This window comes from Musa acuminata, chromosome BXJ1-4 (assembly GCF_036884655.1).
Source record: "Musa acuminata AAA Group cultivar baxijiao chromosome BXJ1-4, Cavendish_Baxijiao_AAA, whole genome shotgun sequence".
In the NCBI taxonomy this organism is placed as follows: domain Eukaryota; kingdom Viridiplantae; phylum Streptophyta; class Magnoliopsida; order Zingiberales; family Musaceae; genus Musa; species Musa acuminata.
In genome coordinates, this window is record NC_088330.1 from 8,314,268 (window position 1) to 8,330,245 (window position 15,978).

At 42.1% G+C, this 15,978-nt stretch overlaps 2 protein-coding genes across 5 annotated transcripts; both read left to right on the forward strand.

Annotated features, from left to right (window-relative positions):
- Positions 1–844: 844 nt before the first annotated feature.
- LOC135583012 (auxin response factor 15-like) lies at positions 845–8,232 on the forward strand. 4 transcript variants are annotated; one of them, XM_065163840.1, is made up of 10 exons: positions 845–1,958; positions 2,061–2,117; positions 2,397–2,579; positions 2,763–2,847; positions 3,375–3,465; positions 3,545–3,709; positions 4,294–4,413; positions 4,486–4,561; positions 6,572–6,734; positions 6,826–8,232. In XM_065163840.1, exons 1-10 carry the CDS (start codon positions 1,638–1,640, stop codon positions 7,737–7,739), a joined length of 2,175 nt encoding a protein of 724 aa, XP_065019912.1. In that variant the 5' UTR covers positions 845–1,637; the 3' UTR covers positions 7,740–8,232. The 4 variants fall into 4 exon arrangements, with proteins under 4 accessions (XP_065019912.1, XP_065019890.1, XP_065019897.1 ...); XM_065163818.1 differs by having other exon boundaries at positions 850–998; positions 1,104–1,958; positions 4,294–4,561; XM_065163825.1 differs by having other exon boundaries at positions 858–998; positions 1,093–1,958; positions 4,294–4,561.
- A 2,871-nt stretch (positions 8,233–11,103) lies between these two features.
- On the forward strand, positions 11,104–15,362 carry LOC135645455 (probable receptor-like protein kinase At2g42960). The gene is made up of 8 exons (XM_065163850.1): positions 11,104–11,528; positions 11,863–12,535; positions 12,666–12,770; positions 13,773–13,895; positions 14,034–14,204; positions 14,306–14,435; positions 14,670–14,879; positions 14,982–15,362. Exons 2-8 carry the CDS (start codon positions 11,871–11,873, stop codon positions 15,111–15,113), a joined length of 1,536 nt encoding a protein of 511 aa, XP_065019922.1. The 5' UTR covers positions 11,104–11,528; positions 11,863–11,870; the 3' UTR covers positions 15,114–15,362.
- The last annotated feature ends 616 nt before the right edge of the window (positions 15,363–15,978 follow it).

The following is a 15,978-nucleotide window of genomic DNA, read 5'->3' on the forward strand; positions in this document are numbered from 1 at the left end:
CCCCACTGGTCCCTTGTCTCGTTGAACACTGCACTCGGTGTCCTACTGGCTTCGCCATTCCTCGGTTGCAAGTGAAATGGCAACAACCGCTGCTTTGCGAACGCTATTTGGATGAAAATAATCAAAATGTGTGTCGAAAATGAACAAAAAATCGAACATTTGGAACCTCTCCGTGTGGCATTTTAAACACAGGAAGATCCACGCGATCTATTCATCACAAAGATTCAACTGGATTCTCCAAATCTTGCGAGGATTCGACTTGTAATATGCTTCGTTTCGGATTCTCCCACCAACCAGTGACGTGGTTGAATAAAGACATGACGAGCACTGTGAGAAGATCAGCCATGGTCAACAGGGATCAGTGAAGAGCGAGCTAATGTAGATTTTTCCCTCTTCCTCTTGGTTGATCGAGTGACATTTATGCCTGGAGTCCTCCGTTTTTAAAGCTATCTGCGGCAAGGGGTTGCACATGGCGGTCCATGGCGTCAAAACTGGGAGCTTGCCAGTTAAAAAGACGCTATCTTTCGTCCACGTCCAAGGCTGGAGCCTGTTGTCCCACCACCACCAACACCAACACCAGCAGCAGCAAAGTGCGAGTCTGCGATGGGTGATTTCACGTCCAAACAATTCTGTAAAGGGCAGTACAACACGATAGCTTTGCTGTGTCCTACAAAGCAGGGTGGCAGGAGGAGAGGCAAGCATCGAGCAATAATGGACACAGCACCCGGGGGTAAAGCAGATGAGCTCTTACGTCTTGTCATCAGAGAGAGAGAGAGAGAGAGAGAGAGAGAGAGGCGACAAGGACAGCCACAGATTAAAGGATTAGATAAAGAAAAGGTCGGTCTCGTGGTAGTAGGCCAAGTAAAGCGGCCCCCGGCAGCTCTGCTGCCATGCCCTCCCCGTCTCTGCTCTCTTCTGCGCCCGCTGCAGCCGTTACAGAAACAGCTGCTTCAGCAACAGCAACACAGTCCCACCGATAAAAGCGAGGAGAAAGTGAAGTGAAGAACTGAGACACTGAATCCTCTCGCGCGCTCTCTCTCTCTCTCTCTCTCTCTCTCTAGCCATTTGATTCAAGCATTGACACGGGGCCAGTTGCTGTGCAGGAGCAGCAGCGACGACGACCGCATCAAAACGAAGCTGCGACAGCAAGCGAGAGAAAAGAATGTGGTGAGGGAGCGAGAGATAGAGATAAGGGGAAGGGGGAGGAGTTATGGAGCTCGGGGCTGCAGAGGGTACGGAAGAGGCATGGTTCGGGCGTCGCTTTTGACCCTCTTCCTTTTGGCAAAGCTTATGTCTGGTTAAGGAGCCCGAGATAGAGGTGCGGTGGGGAAAGGGAGAAGAAAAGCCGAAGCTTTTTTGGTCTTTGGCTCTTCTATTTAGCTCTCTGTCTCTGTTCCTTTGCTCTGCTCTCGACTCTGCTTCTGCTTGTCTCCCGCCTCCCACGCTTGTCTTCTGAGCCCTTAGCCTTTAGCGCTCTCCCCACATGCGTCGCTTCACCATTCCTGTGTTCTCGCTCCTTCCCTCATCCTTAGCTTGACCAGCATCCGACCTGTCCCCTCTTCCCCTGCCTTTGGGTCCTCCCTTTCTTGGTTTCGCCTTTTGGGTCCTGTGCTGCTCGTTTCTTTGGTTCGGAGACAATGGGGATCGATTTGAACACGATAGAGGAGGAGGATGAGGAGCCGGAGCACCCAGCCCATGCCGCTCCACCGCCCGCGGCAGCGGCAGTTGAGGACGCGTTTCAGGGAACGCCTGTGTGCCTGGAGCTGTGGCACGCCTGCGCAGGGCCCCGTATATGGTTGCCCAAGAAGGGGAGCTTGGTGGTGTACTTGCCGCAGGGGCACATGGAGCACCTCGGGGACGGCGGAGGCGGCGGCGCCGACGGTGGAGGGAGAGGGGGAATCTGCCGCCGTGATGTGCCCCCTCATTGCTTATGTCGTGTGATCGACGTCAAGCTCCATGTTCGTTTGTTCTCTCACGCTGATTTATACCATTTCTTCTAGGGTTTCTAAAGGTTGGTTCTTTTTTACTTGGTCTTGTTCTTTGGTGCTTCAATAACGCAGGCTGATGCCGCTACAGACGATGTGTACGCTCAGCTCTCTCTTCTTGCCGAAAGCGAGGTAAGGCTTCTGCTTGTTCTGGATTTGCCATTTTATGGACTAGCAAGCTTCCATCTCTCTTCAAGAGTGTGAGGTTGGTCATGTGTGGCTGACCTTGACTTAAATAAGGGTGTACCTCATGCAAAAATGAGCCGTCGTGTCCAATTTCAAGCTTGCCCAATATAAAAGCTGTGAAACATGAAACACAATTTGTCGGGACTGTATTTTGGTAGCTATTCTGATTCATTTTCTGGCATTTGAGTTCGATTTGGTTGATCTTGCAACATGTTTTTGGCTCAGGATTTTGAACGAAGAATGAAGATGGGTGAGGTTGAAGGAAATGAGGAAGGAGATGATGTTGAGTGCATAAACAGATCCTCTGTCCCCCATATGTTCTGCAAGACCCTCACTGCATCTGACACTAGCACCCATGGAGGGTTCTCTGTGCCCCGCCGAGCTGCTGAGGACTGCTTCCCTCCCCTGGTGACTAGATACCCTTAAACATGAGCTATTTTGGATTTGATTTTGTGATGATATTTGTTTAGGGTATCTAATGCGAAATGGATACATCGCAACGGATCTACCTCCATCAAATATTGTTTGTAGCTTTGGGCATAGATATTGCTCTGAACTTTTGTGTTTTGCCTCTTCCTCTTTCTGAATTAGGATTATAAGCTGCAGAGACCTTCGCAAGAGCTTATTGCAAAAGACTTACATGGCATGGAATGGAGGTTTCGACATATCTATAGAGGTATATTAAGCAAATCCAGATATTGTTCACATTTTTATTTTCAAATGCTTGAACTTTCAGCTAAGAGTGCCTCAAAAACCTTTTCTCTTTATACTACAATGCTCTGGCAATTTTGACTGCACATTTGTGCTCAAAGACTTTGTTGTCATTTGTTCTCATATTCTTGTGTCGTATCATAAGACAACACTTAGCTATTAGTTTTCGCCGGTGGATAGAAAGCTGATCATCTTAAAGCATTTAGTTGAAGATATTGTTTCTGCCAATTATCCACGCCACCATATATGACTTGCTGAAGAAGATTATTTGGAATTTTTGTGTGGAGAAGTTCCCTTTGGAATGATCCATATGATGTATAACAACCAGTACTTGTTGGAATGCACCATAGTTGTTGTGCATGTGATTTTCAATCCTTTTAGAGATCTTAGTTGTGAATATATTATGAATATGTCACATTACTTAAACTACCATAGTCCTTACAAAATTCAATTTATCTGCTGCTGCTGATGTTTGAGTTGTATGCATTTTAGGTCAACCGCGCAGGCATCTTCTTACAACTGGATGGAGTGCATTTGTGAATAGGAAAAAGCTCATATCAGGAGATGCAGTGCTCTTTCTTCGGTAGGCATTATCAAAATGTTGCTGACTATGTAGGCGTGAAGATCATTTACATGAATGAGAGTTTTCTATATGTGAATAGGGGTACTGATGGGGAGCTTAGATTGGGTATTAGGAGAGCAGTACAATTTAAAAGCAGCAATCCAGTTTCAACACATCCAAGTGGGAACTCGACTCTTGCTACATTGGCCGATATTGCTAACGCTGTGTCCACAAGAAAAGTATTCCATGTCTATTATAACCCAAGGTATGTTTGGTTGCAATGGAGTTATGCTCTATATAAGTTTACCTTATACATATGCAAAAGCCAGTTCTGTATTTACAGGAAGTACAAACACCATCAATCATATTCCAGAAATCGTGACTGTCTTAAGTATTAAGAATCTTTTTTTTTCCCCCCTAAATCCAGACCAAAGTTGGAGTGTGCTATTTCTGCACAGGATTGCTTTTATTCTTAAAATAAAAAAGCTGTATGAACTCTGAAGGATACACAACATGGTAACTTTACAAGCTGCTCACGTCAATGATTCTTGATCTAAGATAGAAATACAGATGTCATTTTTCTCATGACGGAATTAGCTGGCCAATTAACTGTTTCATGGTTAATTGTCCAAGGATGCCTTAACCCTATATTCCATAGCACTTCTTTTGTTCTTTTTTAAATGGAGTTTTCTGTTTATCTCAAATTATGCTTTGTGTTTGTTATACCATGTAGCTAAATGACAACTCATTATTCTTTATGAGCTTCTTCATTCTTAAGTGTCAATAAAAGTGAAATATCATGTCATCGTAGTCAAGATGGTTTCTAAAAACCAAGTTCCAATTTTGCAGGGCAAACTCGTCGGATTTCATTGTTCCATACTGGAAATTTGTAAAAAGCTTCAATAGTTCCATTTCTGTGGGAATCAGGTTCAAAATGATTTATGAAAGTGACGATGCCTCAGAGAGAAGGTTTGATATACGTTCTTTTTTAGGATTTAAATTGAGATGTGTTGAATGTTGTTCATTTACCTTTTTCTATAGGTCCACAGGACTGGTAACTGGGATCAGTGACATGGACCCTGTAAGATGGCCTGGTTCCAAGTGGAGGTGTCTGTTGGTATGCTTAAATTCTTAATCCATGTTTTCTTGTACAAGCAAATAGTTCTCTTGCCAAGACTATTTACATGAAATAATATGCTGTTAGATCTTTGATAAGAGACATTTTGTTGGAGGGTCATCCTTTGCACCTTTCTTGGCCTACTGTATCTTTCCACTTGCAACTAACCCATTGCAGTTCTGGATTTGATCTCACTTGAGCCATTTAGTGGTTTTTTCTCCAATTTGGATGGTGCACATAGGTATAATATACTGTCAAGTAGATTTATTTGCAGCTTACAAAAATTGCAAGATCCCTATATAACAGTCTAGCTTAATCTGCTTGTTTACTTTATCACTATATATAAATCATGTGATAGAGATTATCAGAGGACAATGCAAGCCAGTGTAGGTTCATAACCTATAACTCAATCTAGGTCTTCTCTCCAAGGTAAGCATGCATTTCCTATTTCTTGGGGGATCTTAAGGGGCACAATACTTGTGTTTCTTATTCTTTTACGCCCAGCTAATTATGCATCTCTCAAAAGATACATCTTGTCATGACCTAATCTCACAGGATAATTGACTCATTAACTTGATAGCCTGGAACCACATGACACAAAATGCTCAAGTTCAAGATAATATTTGTAAAATTATATAATCTTATAAGTCAACTCATTTCTCCCATTTCTGATGTACGATTAAACCAAGATAGCACAATTAAACCAAGGCCTAAATATCAAACATAATCCAGCACTTTTAAGTTCAGCCCATTGATGACCATGATACGCCTCTTGCTCCATTCACAAGTACTGTTTTCTTACTTAGGCACCTTATCATGTCTAATATTAGATCCACTCTTGATATAACTAGGTTACGATGGGTCCAAATGGATAACCAACTTATGAACCATTTGACCTAAAATGCTTATGATCAAATCAATAGTAATAGACATCTAACCCTACAAACCAACTTAATTCTCCTTCCATAGCCAGGATTAAACTATAGTGTCACATATCTTCATCTGTGTTATATATATTATGAGATGCCTCCCACATGCAAGGCTTAGTATGGTTTAATGTTGTTGTCATATTGTTTTGAGGTGCTTTACTATTTAATGGCATATCAAAAGTTAACTTTCTTCTTTATACTAGAATTCGTAAATACTTAATCATTTACATCATTGCCAGTTTAATATGACTGAATCTAGCAAGAAAAGGCATAGGTTCATATGTATGGTGCTATTTAAGACCCATGGACCTTGCCAACATGATAATTGTTCTGAGAGATACAGAGGTGTAGGTAATGTTAAGTGATTGTTTCTGACAATTATCTGCTTAAGCAACCATAACCTTTGAAGTAATTAGGTAAAAATTCCGTGATCGATATAACTTTCATTTCGATTGGAGGCATTTTTTTATAATAAAGTTTCCATTGCTGCTGAGACCGAGGCATGGGCTGGCTGAGGTTGTTGGTGGGAGTAATTAATTCTATTTGGACTTATGTTCTATCCATTATGATGCTAAGTGAGACACCCTGGTTGGTGCATTATGGCCGAGCCCCATCAAGCTGGATTCCTATGCTCACATCTCAAAGTTGAAAGAAAACCTTTTAAGTTTGTGTTTTTTATAATTTCATGTTATTTTATCTTTCCTAAATTCAAGGCTAATATTGAATACAATCTGGACTCATCATTTAACCCACATTACTTGTTTCTATTAGAAACTGACGGTTTAACATATCAGTTTTCTTTCTTGTTAGATAGCTTTCTTCTGTTCTTTCTTCTCTGTTATTTGTTTGATGTTTCTTCTTAGTTGATCATCGTCATGCTGTATTTCTTAGTTCTTCTATATTTTATTCGATAAATTTATGTGGTAGCATAACCTAAACTTTCCTCTAGAATGAAAAAGATCTCTCTTGATATGTCATTATCCACCTTATGTCTGTACTATATGCAATTTTGAAATATCAACTTTTTTTCTTTAATTAGCATCGTATTTCTGATTTGAGATATATTTGTTCTTCATTGCAGGTAAATTGGGACGTTGATGCAGATAGTAATCAACAGAATAGGATATCCCCATGGGAAATTGAACCGACTGGTTCAGTTTCGGGCTCTGGCAGCCTGTCAACAGTAGGTTCCAAGAGGGCCAAAATCGGTCTTCCCTCTGTCAATATGGATTTTCCAATTCCGAGTAGGTCTTTGATGTGTTTCATAATTGAAACTCTCCAAAGCTCAAAAACATTTCCTGCATTATTTCTAATGCTTGTATGCAATTGATGCAGATGGAAATGGTTGTCCAGACTTGAGGGAATCTGCAAGTATCCACAAGGTCTTGCAAGGTCAAGAATTTATGAGACTCGGTGCTCCAAATTGCATTGGTGTGACAGCTTCTCATGTTTTCGGGATTGGAAATCCTCAGTACTCAGAGAAGGGATGTTCCACTGATGCAAATGGCAGCATCATAGGTGAATCTGTTCCAGGAGGTAGGGTCAGAATCCCACATGGAAAATCTGACTCGTCCTTCAATCGCACAGGCTTTAGTGAATCTATCCGATTCCAGAAGGTCTTGCAAGGTCAAGAAGTTTTCTCAAGAAATCCTCCTTTCCTTGGAGCACCATGTGATGCTCATGTAAGGAATGGTGTGTACGGCCAGTTTGATGATGTTCACACATCTCGTGCTGAAAGCAGATTGCCTATAGCACCCCATGGATATGTTACTCTTCTTCAACAGTCTTTGCCATCAATTCAAGCATTTTCCCCATCTTCGGTGCTAATGTTTCAAGATGCAAGTTGTGTATCTCTGTCAGCTCATTCTATGCCTGGCATGAATTATCAAGACAGAGGTGATGAAGGGTGCCGCTTTGCCATGTTAAATGGTTCAGAACCCTTGCATAGAGAAGAAGCAAACTTTCCATCTTGGCCTCCAACAATGGCTTGTCATTTTGCCAACCAGCAATGCAAAATGGTAAAAGTCCATGATCCTGTCTTGGATGGTAAGCTGGACTTTGAAAACGAGCGAAGTGTCAGCCGAAAAGGTTGCAGACTTTTTGGTTTTCCCTTAACCGAGAGGATTCCTGTGGCAAATTTAGTCGACAAACCTCCTCCAGTCACTCCAGTTACTTCAATGCCTCAAATGCCTGCTAAGCCCGTCGGGTGCAGCAGTGCCCTTTATGCTTTGCGTGCAGCTCCAATTTAGGACTTCATCACTGGAACAAACCGAGTTTCACATGCATCCAAATGTTGCAAGCAGGTAAATCATATCTGACTTGAATTCCCAATTATTATTCAGATGTCCTGTTGAACAATCTGGAAAAGGATGCCATGTCCTCGATACCTATAACAAGGATGATACGGTGCTAGCCATCGATGATCCTTAGCGGTTTAAGGCTACCGTGCCAGTATGCGGTCAGCATTTTGCAAAGTAACCGGACTGGATTACTAAATTAGGTTTTCAACTAAATTATCAACCGCAGCATTTTCTTGTTTGGTTTCTGATGCATTTAACAGTCAGCTACTCTGTCAATGTGTTAGATTGTACTCTTTGTTGAGCCTCTGTTGCAGTATTTTATCCAGTCTGGTCTAATGTTTGCTTAAGTATTGTTGGTCTTTGTTTCCTGGTCATTTGCTTTGGAAAGCTGGGATTCTACCTGTTAGTATTGTCATATATATAAACTGGTGTTTTAAGTCAATATTTTCGAGTGCAAAATTTCTGAAGCTTCCAACAATTAAGCAAATCTATCAAGAACAGTAATCAAATGTTTTGAGGGCATCATGTTCTCTTCTAGCTGTAGTCAATCATAAAAAAATAGACAAAGAATGAGTAACCTTCACATGCATATAGATTTGGTAGTCAAATGGATTACTAGAAAGTTGGAGAGTATCCAAATTTCACAGCCTCACCTCCTCAATTTGAGGCAAAAAATCAACAAACCAATTTGATTGGAGAATAAGCTGATTATTTAACGTTTGTGCAATAGAACAAACATCTGCAAGTGTAATTCTCACATCAAGCAATCTGAGTTCCAACCCTCTCTACTGCTACCAAAATAAGTTTGATCTAAACTTTGTCGAGCTAAGCTGAGCAGATGCATCATCCTTGACCTTTGGCAAAGTCGTTGAATCATCTCCTCAAACTAGTCCCATCTTTTTGATTTGATCACCTGAGAGATCCGAGTGAGCACTTCAGTGGAGAACTCCACATTTGTTGATTCCAAAGCCGGCATTACCATCCCTTGAAGCAAATGTAGACGTCTCAATGACTTCTATGTGGTCATCAAATACCCTTTAGATCTAAAAAGATGAAAGATAATTGTTACAGCTGTTATAGAGCATGCTGTATCCATTACAACATTAAGGTTCTTTGTTTTCAGACATTTTATCTGTAGATTTTGGTGTCATTGATTCACAAAGCATACACATCAAGATGAACAACATGCTAATCAATCAAACACTGGAAATGCATGTGATAATGGACCACAGGTTAGTCCCCATGAATTATTGCATAGAGGCAATCAGGAAACCTTTTTTAGCATCAGCAATGAATGATTTAACTATATCACTTTATGTCGAGTTGAGGACTGGTGTCAAAAGGAGAGGAAAAATAAACAAAAACCAAGAAAAGTTCCAGGAATTTTACCATATCGAGTCAGGGAACAGTAGTTTGAAGTCGACTATAGAATCTCTACCAGTAATCCTTGCAAGAACAAATTCCATCTTTGAAGTGATGAAACCTTATCCTGTCCTGTGTTCATCAATCCAAAGGCAATGGCTAATTTCTCACCATGTATAGACAAAGCAGTCTCCTTGTCCTCCTCATGTATGTCAAGCAGCACCTCTCCAACTTCTTGGCTCCAATTCGCTGATGATCCACCAATCTTTCATGCTACAGGCATTGAGCAAAGACACAAATGTCACTTTATCTGGAGGGATGTTTAGTGCCTTCATCCTTTCAAAGAGCTTAACCGCATCATCGGATTTTCCATGAATAGCAAAGCCACTAAGCATGGCATTCCAAGGCCGGGCGGTGCATTTGGGACTGCCTTCAGCATTGAATACATTCCTGGCGGATTCTATCTCCCCACACTTTGCATACACGTCAATGAGACCGGCAAGCAGTCTGTCGTTCATCTCGACACTCTCTTTCTTCATGAACATGTGAATCCATCTTCCTTGTTCTTATGCAACAAGATTAGCACATGCCGCAAGAACAGTGGTGAGAGTAAACTCATTGCCTCTAAGAAGCAACCTACCTACAATTGGCTGGGTAGTTTAAGGAAGGCAGCATTCAGGTGGTCACATAGAAGACAACCCTAACATCAACATTAAGAGGTTTCTCCAGCACGACTCTTGCTGATCGCACCAAAACACCCAGTTTCTTACCTGCACATATCCCGCAACAATAGTACTCCAAGAGACAACATCCTTTCTCCGGCATTTCATCAAACAACTTCCTCGCACGGTCGACATCTCCACATCCGACGTATCCACCGATCAACGAAACCCACGAGAACATGTCCCGTCGGGCGCTTCCGTCAAACACCATCTGCGCGTCGTGGACCGACCCAAAGCTACCGTACACCCGGACCACCGCGTTGGAAACGAACACATTGGTCTCAAGCCCCCCCTTGAGGGCGTGAACCCTGACCTGCTCCGCCTCGGCCAAGCCCAGCCCGCGGGGCCCGCACGCGGCGAGGAGGGAGGCGAAGGTGTACTGGTTGGGGGCAGAGGAGGAAGGAGGCGGGCGAGGAGTGGGCTTTGACGAGGGTGTTTTAGGAGAATAGAGGATGCGAGGGGGAGTGGCAAAAGACGAGGTCGGCGTAGGAGAGAAGAGGAGGAGGGGCAGTGACGGCGGCAGAGGGCGGAGGGGAGGAGCTCGAGGAGCTTGCTCGGGGGACGGGATGGAGGAAGAGAACGGCAGTGATCAGCTTGGCGTGGGCCTTCTTGATCCGGACCAGAGTCTTGCAGGAGTGCAGGAGGAGGAGGAGAGGGTGGTGGGAGCTGAAGGGTTTCAGGGTGGCCGTGGTGGCATCGACCGGCCGCAGCATGGCGAGACGGCGACGAGAGAACGATGGGTTACGTGCGAGCCAAAGAGAGACGCGACCGTAACGCCGACGAAGGACTCGACTTGTCTCCGCCAATTTAAGGGGTGGGGTCGTCGACCCGATCCGTCGACCCGACACGAATCCAACACGACATCAGTGACATGGAATCTGTCGAATTGGAAACCCGCACTGCTAATCTAAGCAAGCACGTCGTAATGCGCCAACCAAATTGCCGAGCTTGAAATAGCCTTGTGAGGGCAGAATAGTAATTTTGGGACCTGAAGAATCCAACACCTGCACAAACTGCACAGGGGAGGCGGCGGCTAAAATGGTGAGTTTACTGTGAGAATGCAAAGGCAGCAAGCTGGATTTGGAGCTTTGTCTGCTAATTTGACCTCATTCATCCTCTCTCTCGTGTTTATTCTTTCTCCCTCCCTTTAATCCCATTTTATAATGTGTTCTCTGTTTCCTAAAAGTCCAATTCTGTACTTCTCTCTTGCTTTCTTTTCCTGTTCTCTTCCCCTCCCCTTCCCAAGGAAAACCTTTGGCTGTCCTCACCAATGCCTCTCGGTCTTAGATTTCCTTCAACCCCTTGCATCAAAGAATACGATGCAATCACCGACCATTTCACCTAAATGCCTTATTCCCTCCTTCCAATCTCTCAAAGATTGAGAAAAAGATTAGCTTTTTTCCCCCTCTTGGTCCTGTGCCAGCCATTCCTTGTTTCTTTGGTTTTCCTTTGATGCTTCTTTCCTCATTTCAATCAAGGGGTTTCTAAGAACACATGCTGGCTTTACTCTGCTGGGATGCCACTGTAGCCACGTTTCTTCCTTAGTTTCCATTGAGTTGTTTTGGGGCTATTACTTTTGGTGTGGAAGCTTCATGTCTTAAAGCTCTGAAGAAGCCCTTCGCTTGGCAAGATCAACGAGATCAGACCACCAGAGGTAGTAAATCTTTTTTCTGCTGTTATCGTCCCCAAATTGCTAAACATTGATCCTTTAATGTTGATGGTAATATCTGCACTGGCTGTAAGATATTTTTCCTTTTATCACGTTCGCTGTAGTGCCTTTGTAATGAGGTTTTCTAGCATTTCTGGGCTTTCATTATGTTATTGTGGAAATTTCTATTTATAATTGGGGAATTATGTTGCATTTAATGGTTGCTTAACATTCAGTATATAACCAATCTGTTGCTAGATCAAGGGATGCCCGAATTATACCTATATAATGCAAATCATTTGCTCAAACATTCACTGATTATTGCCTCTTTAAATTACAGAAAAGAAAATGTCAGCTAATGGTCCATTAAATGCTGAATTATCACAGAAGACACCAGTTTTTGGTCTGAGACTTTGGGTTGTGATTGGCATCTGCATTGGTGTATTAATCGTGTTTATTCTCTCTATTTTATCCATATGGATAACATCCAAGAGGAAGACAAGGATACTTCACAACATGCCAATCTCACATATTCCAAATGTCTCAAAGGAAATTGCTGTGGACAGGGTTGGTAACCAATGCTTAGCTCAAAGCCTTCAGGAGCGTGAAGGGCCTTTCTTCCGCTCACATGACAAATTTAGTGACATGGATTCGGGAAAGACACTTGCCCACCTGACCAGGAGCAAATCAAGTGATGCTGATAATGTTAGCCAGTGCAGCTCTGCCTACCTCAATGACAGGGCTGGGAGTTCATATTCTGGAGATGAAGGCAGCTCGGGACCCACGAGGAAAGCATATCCAGCATATGCACTTGTATCTGCATCTCCTTTGGTTGGATTGCCAGAGTCCTCGCATTTGGGTTGGGGTCACTGGTTTACTCTAAGGGACCTTGAGCTTGCTACAAATCGTTTTTCCAAGGAGAATGTCCTTGGGGAGGGTGGATATGGAGTTGTTTATCGGGGACGTTTGATCAATGGAACTGATGTTGCAGTAAAGAAGCTTTTAAACAATCTGTAAGTTCATAACATAGCGTCTGCCAATCACAATCACAATCACAACTACTTTGACTCATCATCCTTTGATCCATTTGGTTCATAATATTTGCAATAGTTTCCTAATTGTGGCTCTCTCTGGATCATGTAGGGGACAGGCAGAGAAAGAATTTAGGGTGGAAGTGGAGGCCATTGGTCATGTTCGACACAAGAATCTAGTGAGGCTTTTGGGATATTGTGTAGAAGGAATTCATAGGTGCATACTTTTTTCTGAATGATCCATTTCAACATATTTTTTTAGTGTTTGCCCTTTTGTATGATTGGAATTTGTCAACACAGCAACTATAACCTTACAAGAAATGATGGTTAAAGGTTTCTTTACCACCACAATCTTGTGCCAATTAAACCAAAGTTACATAGAGAAACACATGCAATGGGAACAAAATGTTTATCATATTGACTGAACCCATCAAAATTGTTGACACGTGTATGCTGCAACAAATCGAGTCATTTATGATCTTGCAATTAAATTAGCTGAAGCATTAAGTCAAAACAAACTAGCTCATAATGGATGGTACGAAAAGACATTTTTTTCTCACATCATGCATGAACGAATCTGAAAGAGACACTAAGTATAGACAAAGAATCAACAGTAGAGGAAAGCTCCTCTGTCATGATATGCCAATGGCATCTAGTTTTATAAGAAGGAAGCATATTGGTCTCCCGCAAATTTCTTCCTCATCCCTAAAAGTGGCCCTTGAGGATTTCGTTGAAGTAAGTGCACTCATAGCAAGCATAGTTCTCTGTGGAAAACTAGAAAGATGTTGCAGATATTTATTGCAATATAAGAGGAAAATTTTTTTTTTGCTTAGTACAATCTAGTCTCATATCTGGGAAACGTGTGATCTTTCATGCTAAAGAATGATAAGATATGATTAGTAAATATTTTGAATCACCTGAATTCTCCAATTTCTATCTTAGTGTGTGTACTAGAAAGTAGTTTTGAATAATGAGATTATTTAAATGGCTTAATTTCCCCACTGTTTGGCAAAGCAAACAAAGCCAGTGACATCCCTATTGAACATGTGATACTCCTCCGGTTCTGACTAAGAATGATAGTTTTGCTACCAAATTTATGTTATCGTTTCTGTAAGCTATATGCATATGGACAACCACAGAAGTATTACATGCTAATGATACTTGTGGATTTAAGTTATGTTCAATGAGCTGGTTATGTAGATCACCCAATATTTTGTAGGATGCTTGTGTATGAGTATGTCAACGATGGGAATCTAGAGCAGTGGCTACATGGAGCTATGCGTCAACGTGGTGTACTTGGTTGGGAGAACCGCATGAATGTCATCCTTGGCACTGCAAAGGCGTAAGTCTTGTTTCCAAAGCAAATCATTGACCAACACATACTTTCTCTTTTGGTTTTCACTTTTAAATTTTGGTTAAAGGTCATATCCTTGTTAGACTGTTAATACTATATTGATGGTTAACTGATCATGGCTTTCAGGCTTGCTTATTTGCATGAAGCAATTGAACCAAAAGTTGTGCACCGAGATATTAAGTCAAGTAACATCTTGATTGATGGTGAATATAATGGAAAGATATCTGATTTTGGATTGGCTAAGCTTCTAGGTTCAGACAAAAGCCATATCGCCACTAGAGTAATGGGAACATTTGGGTAAGTGGGTCATCGGTGTATGCTTCTTTTTTTATTTTGCAATAAAATTGCAGAAAATTATAGCTAGCATGATGAATACATTCACTTTTTAAAACTATCAGGTATGTGGCTCCTGAATATGCTAACACTGGACTTTTAAATGAGAAGAGTGATGTTTATAGTTTTGGAGTACTGGTACTGGAGACTGTGACTGGCAGGGATCCTGTGGATTATGGCAGGCCGGAAAATGAGGTGTAATCAACAAAACCTACATACCGTTTAAATTTATCTATTCTGAATTGCTTTCTTCATTTCTTGTCTCTTTATCTAGTATAATGACATGATAAACTTGAACTTCTATTGTCTAGAAATTTAGATGCTTGGCATGGACCATCAGCTAAAATTTTCACTGTATTTGTGCATTCTCAAATTCTTCACCTGTTCTCGTGATGAGATCAGTATGCATTTCTTTCTCTCTATTGCCAGGTGAATCTAGTGGAGTGGCTTAAGATGATGATTGGAAGTAGAAGGGCAGAGGAAGTACTGGATCCAAACCTTGAGGTCAAACCAGCTACACGGGCTCTTAAACGTACACTATTAGTTGCACTGAGATGTGTTGATCCTGATTCTGGTAGAAGACCCAAAATGGGGCAGGTTGTTCGAATGCTTGAAGCAGACGAAGCATCTTATCGTGAGGTCGTAATCTTCCTTATGGTTTTTCATACAAACACTAATAGAAATGAATTGTCCTACGATTGAAGGCAAAATTACTGACATCTACATTTATTTCTTAAAAAGGATCGGAGAAACCGAAGGAGTCAGCCAGGAAGTACAGAGATAGAGGCCCTGCAGGAGAGTAACAGTGTGAGCGATCTGGAAAATAGAGTACGAATACGAGAGAATCGAACATCCGAAGGGTTTCAAGCATAAGGGTGGTCATCGTATGTACATCAAGAGTTCAGCTATTCACATTTTCCCTTTTCTAACAATTCTGTGTCATCTGTTTGAGATCGACCGCAAAATATGTTCTTTTAGTATGCTGTTATTTCAGCCAGTATCAATTAGGTGAGCCAAGAGGAAGAGCAAACTCATCATTTTGGAAGTGTGTGAAATCCTACTTATATTTCTTGTACAGATATCCATCTTTAACTTGGAAATCTTAATCAGTGTTATATACTATGCCTCTGTCTATTTTGTTCTTTATGTCTTCTTGTCTCCCAACTGTTCAGTTGTCTTGCTCTTTACTCTTATGTCCGTAAAAGCATGAACACAAAGCATTCCTTCTTCTGCACTCTTCCAATAGTGGTGTTCCCCCCATGATGTCTGTCTTCTAAGGGTTACAGAGCATTCCTTCTTTCTTGTTTTCGTATCCCGCTGTCATCTTATTCGAGTATCCACCAACCGATACTGGAATTAGCTCCAACTCTTTGTGCAAAAGACTGGTTGCTTGTGTGTTGCATGCATGGTTTGCGGCTCATTCTCCCTCCTTTCCTCTACTCCTACATCGTAAGAAGTTTCTTTCCTGAGAGATGTTTGCATGGACATTCCGTCGAACAGATGTGACGAACTCCTCAGCTCCGCGTTGGTTTGATCGGGTCGGATGGATTGAGCCCGGTCGCGGGCCTCGAACGGGCTTTCGTTTCAAGTAGGCTCAGCCCGTGAGCAGGCGACTCAGTCTCCGTTCTACTTGTGGCTGATTTGATGGATACATTTGTGCAGGTGGAGCTTCTAATCTTACTGTTCCACCTTCGCTTGAGCTTAATCAGGCCTATGGAGTTATAATCCTCCTCCTAAT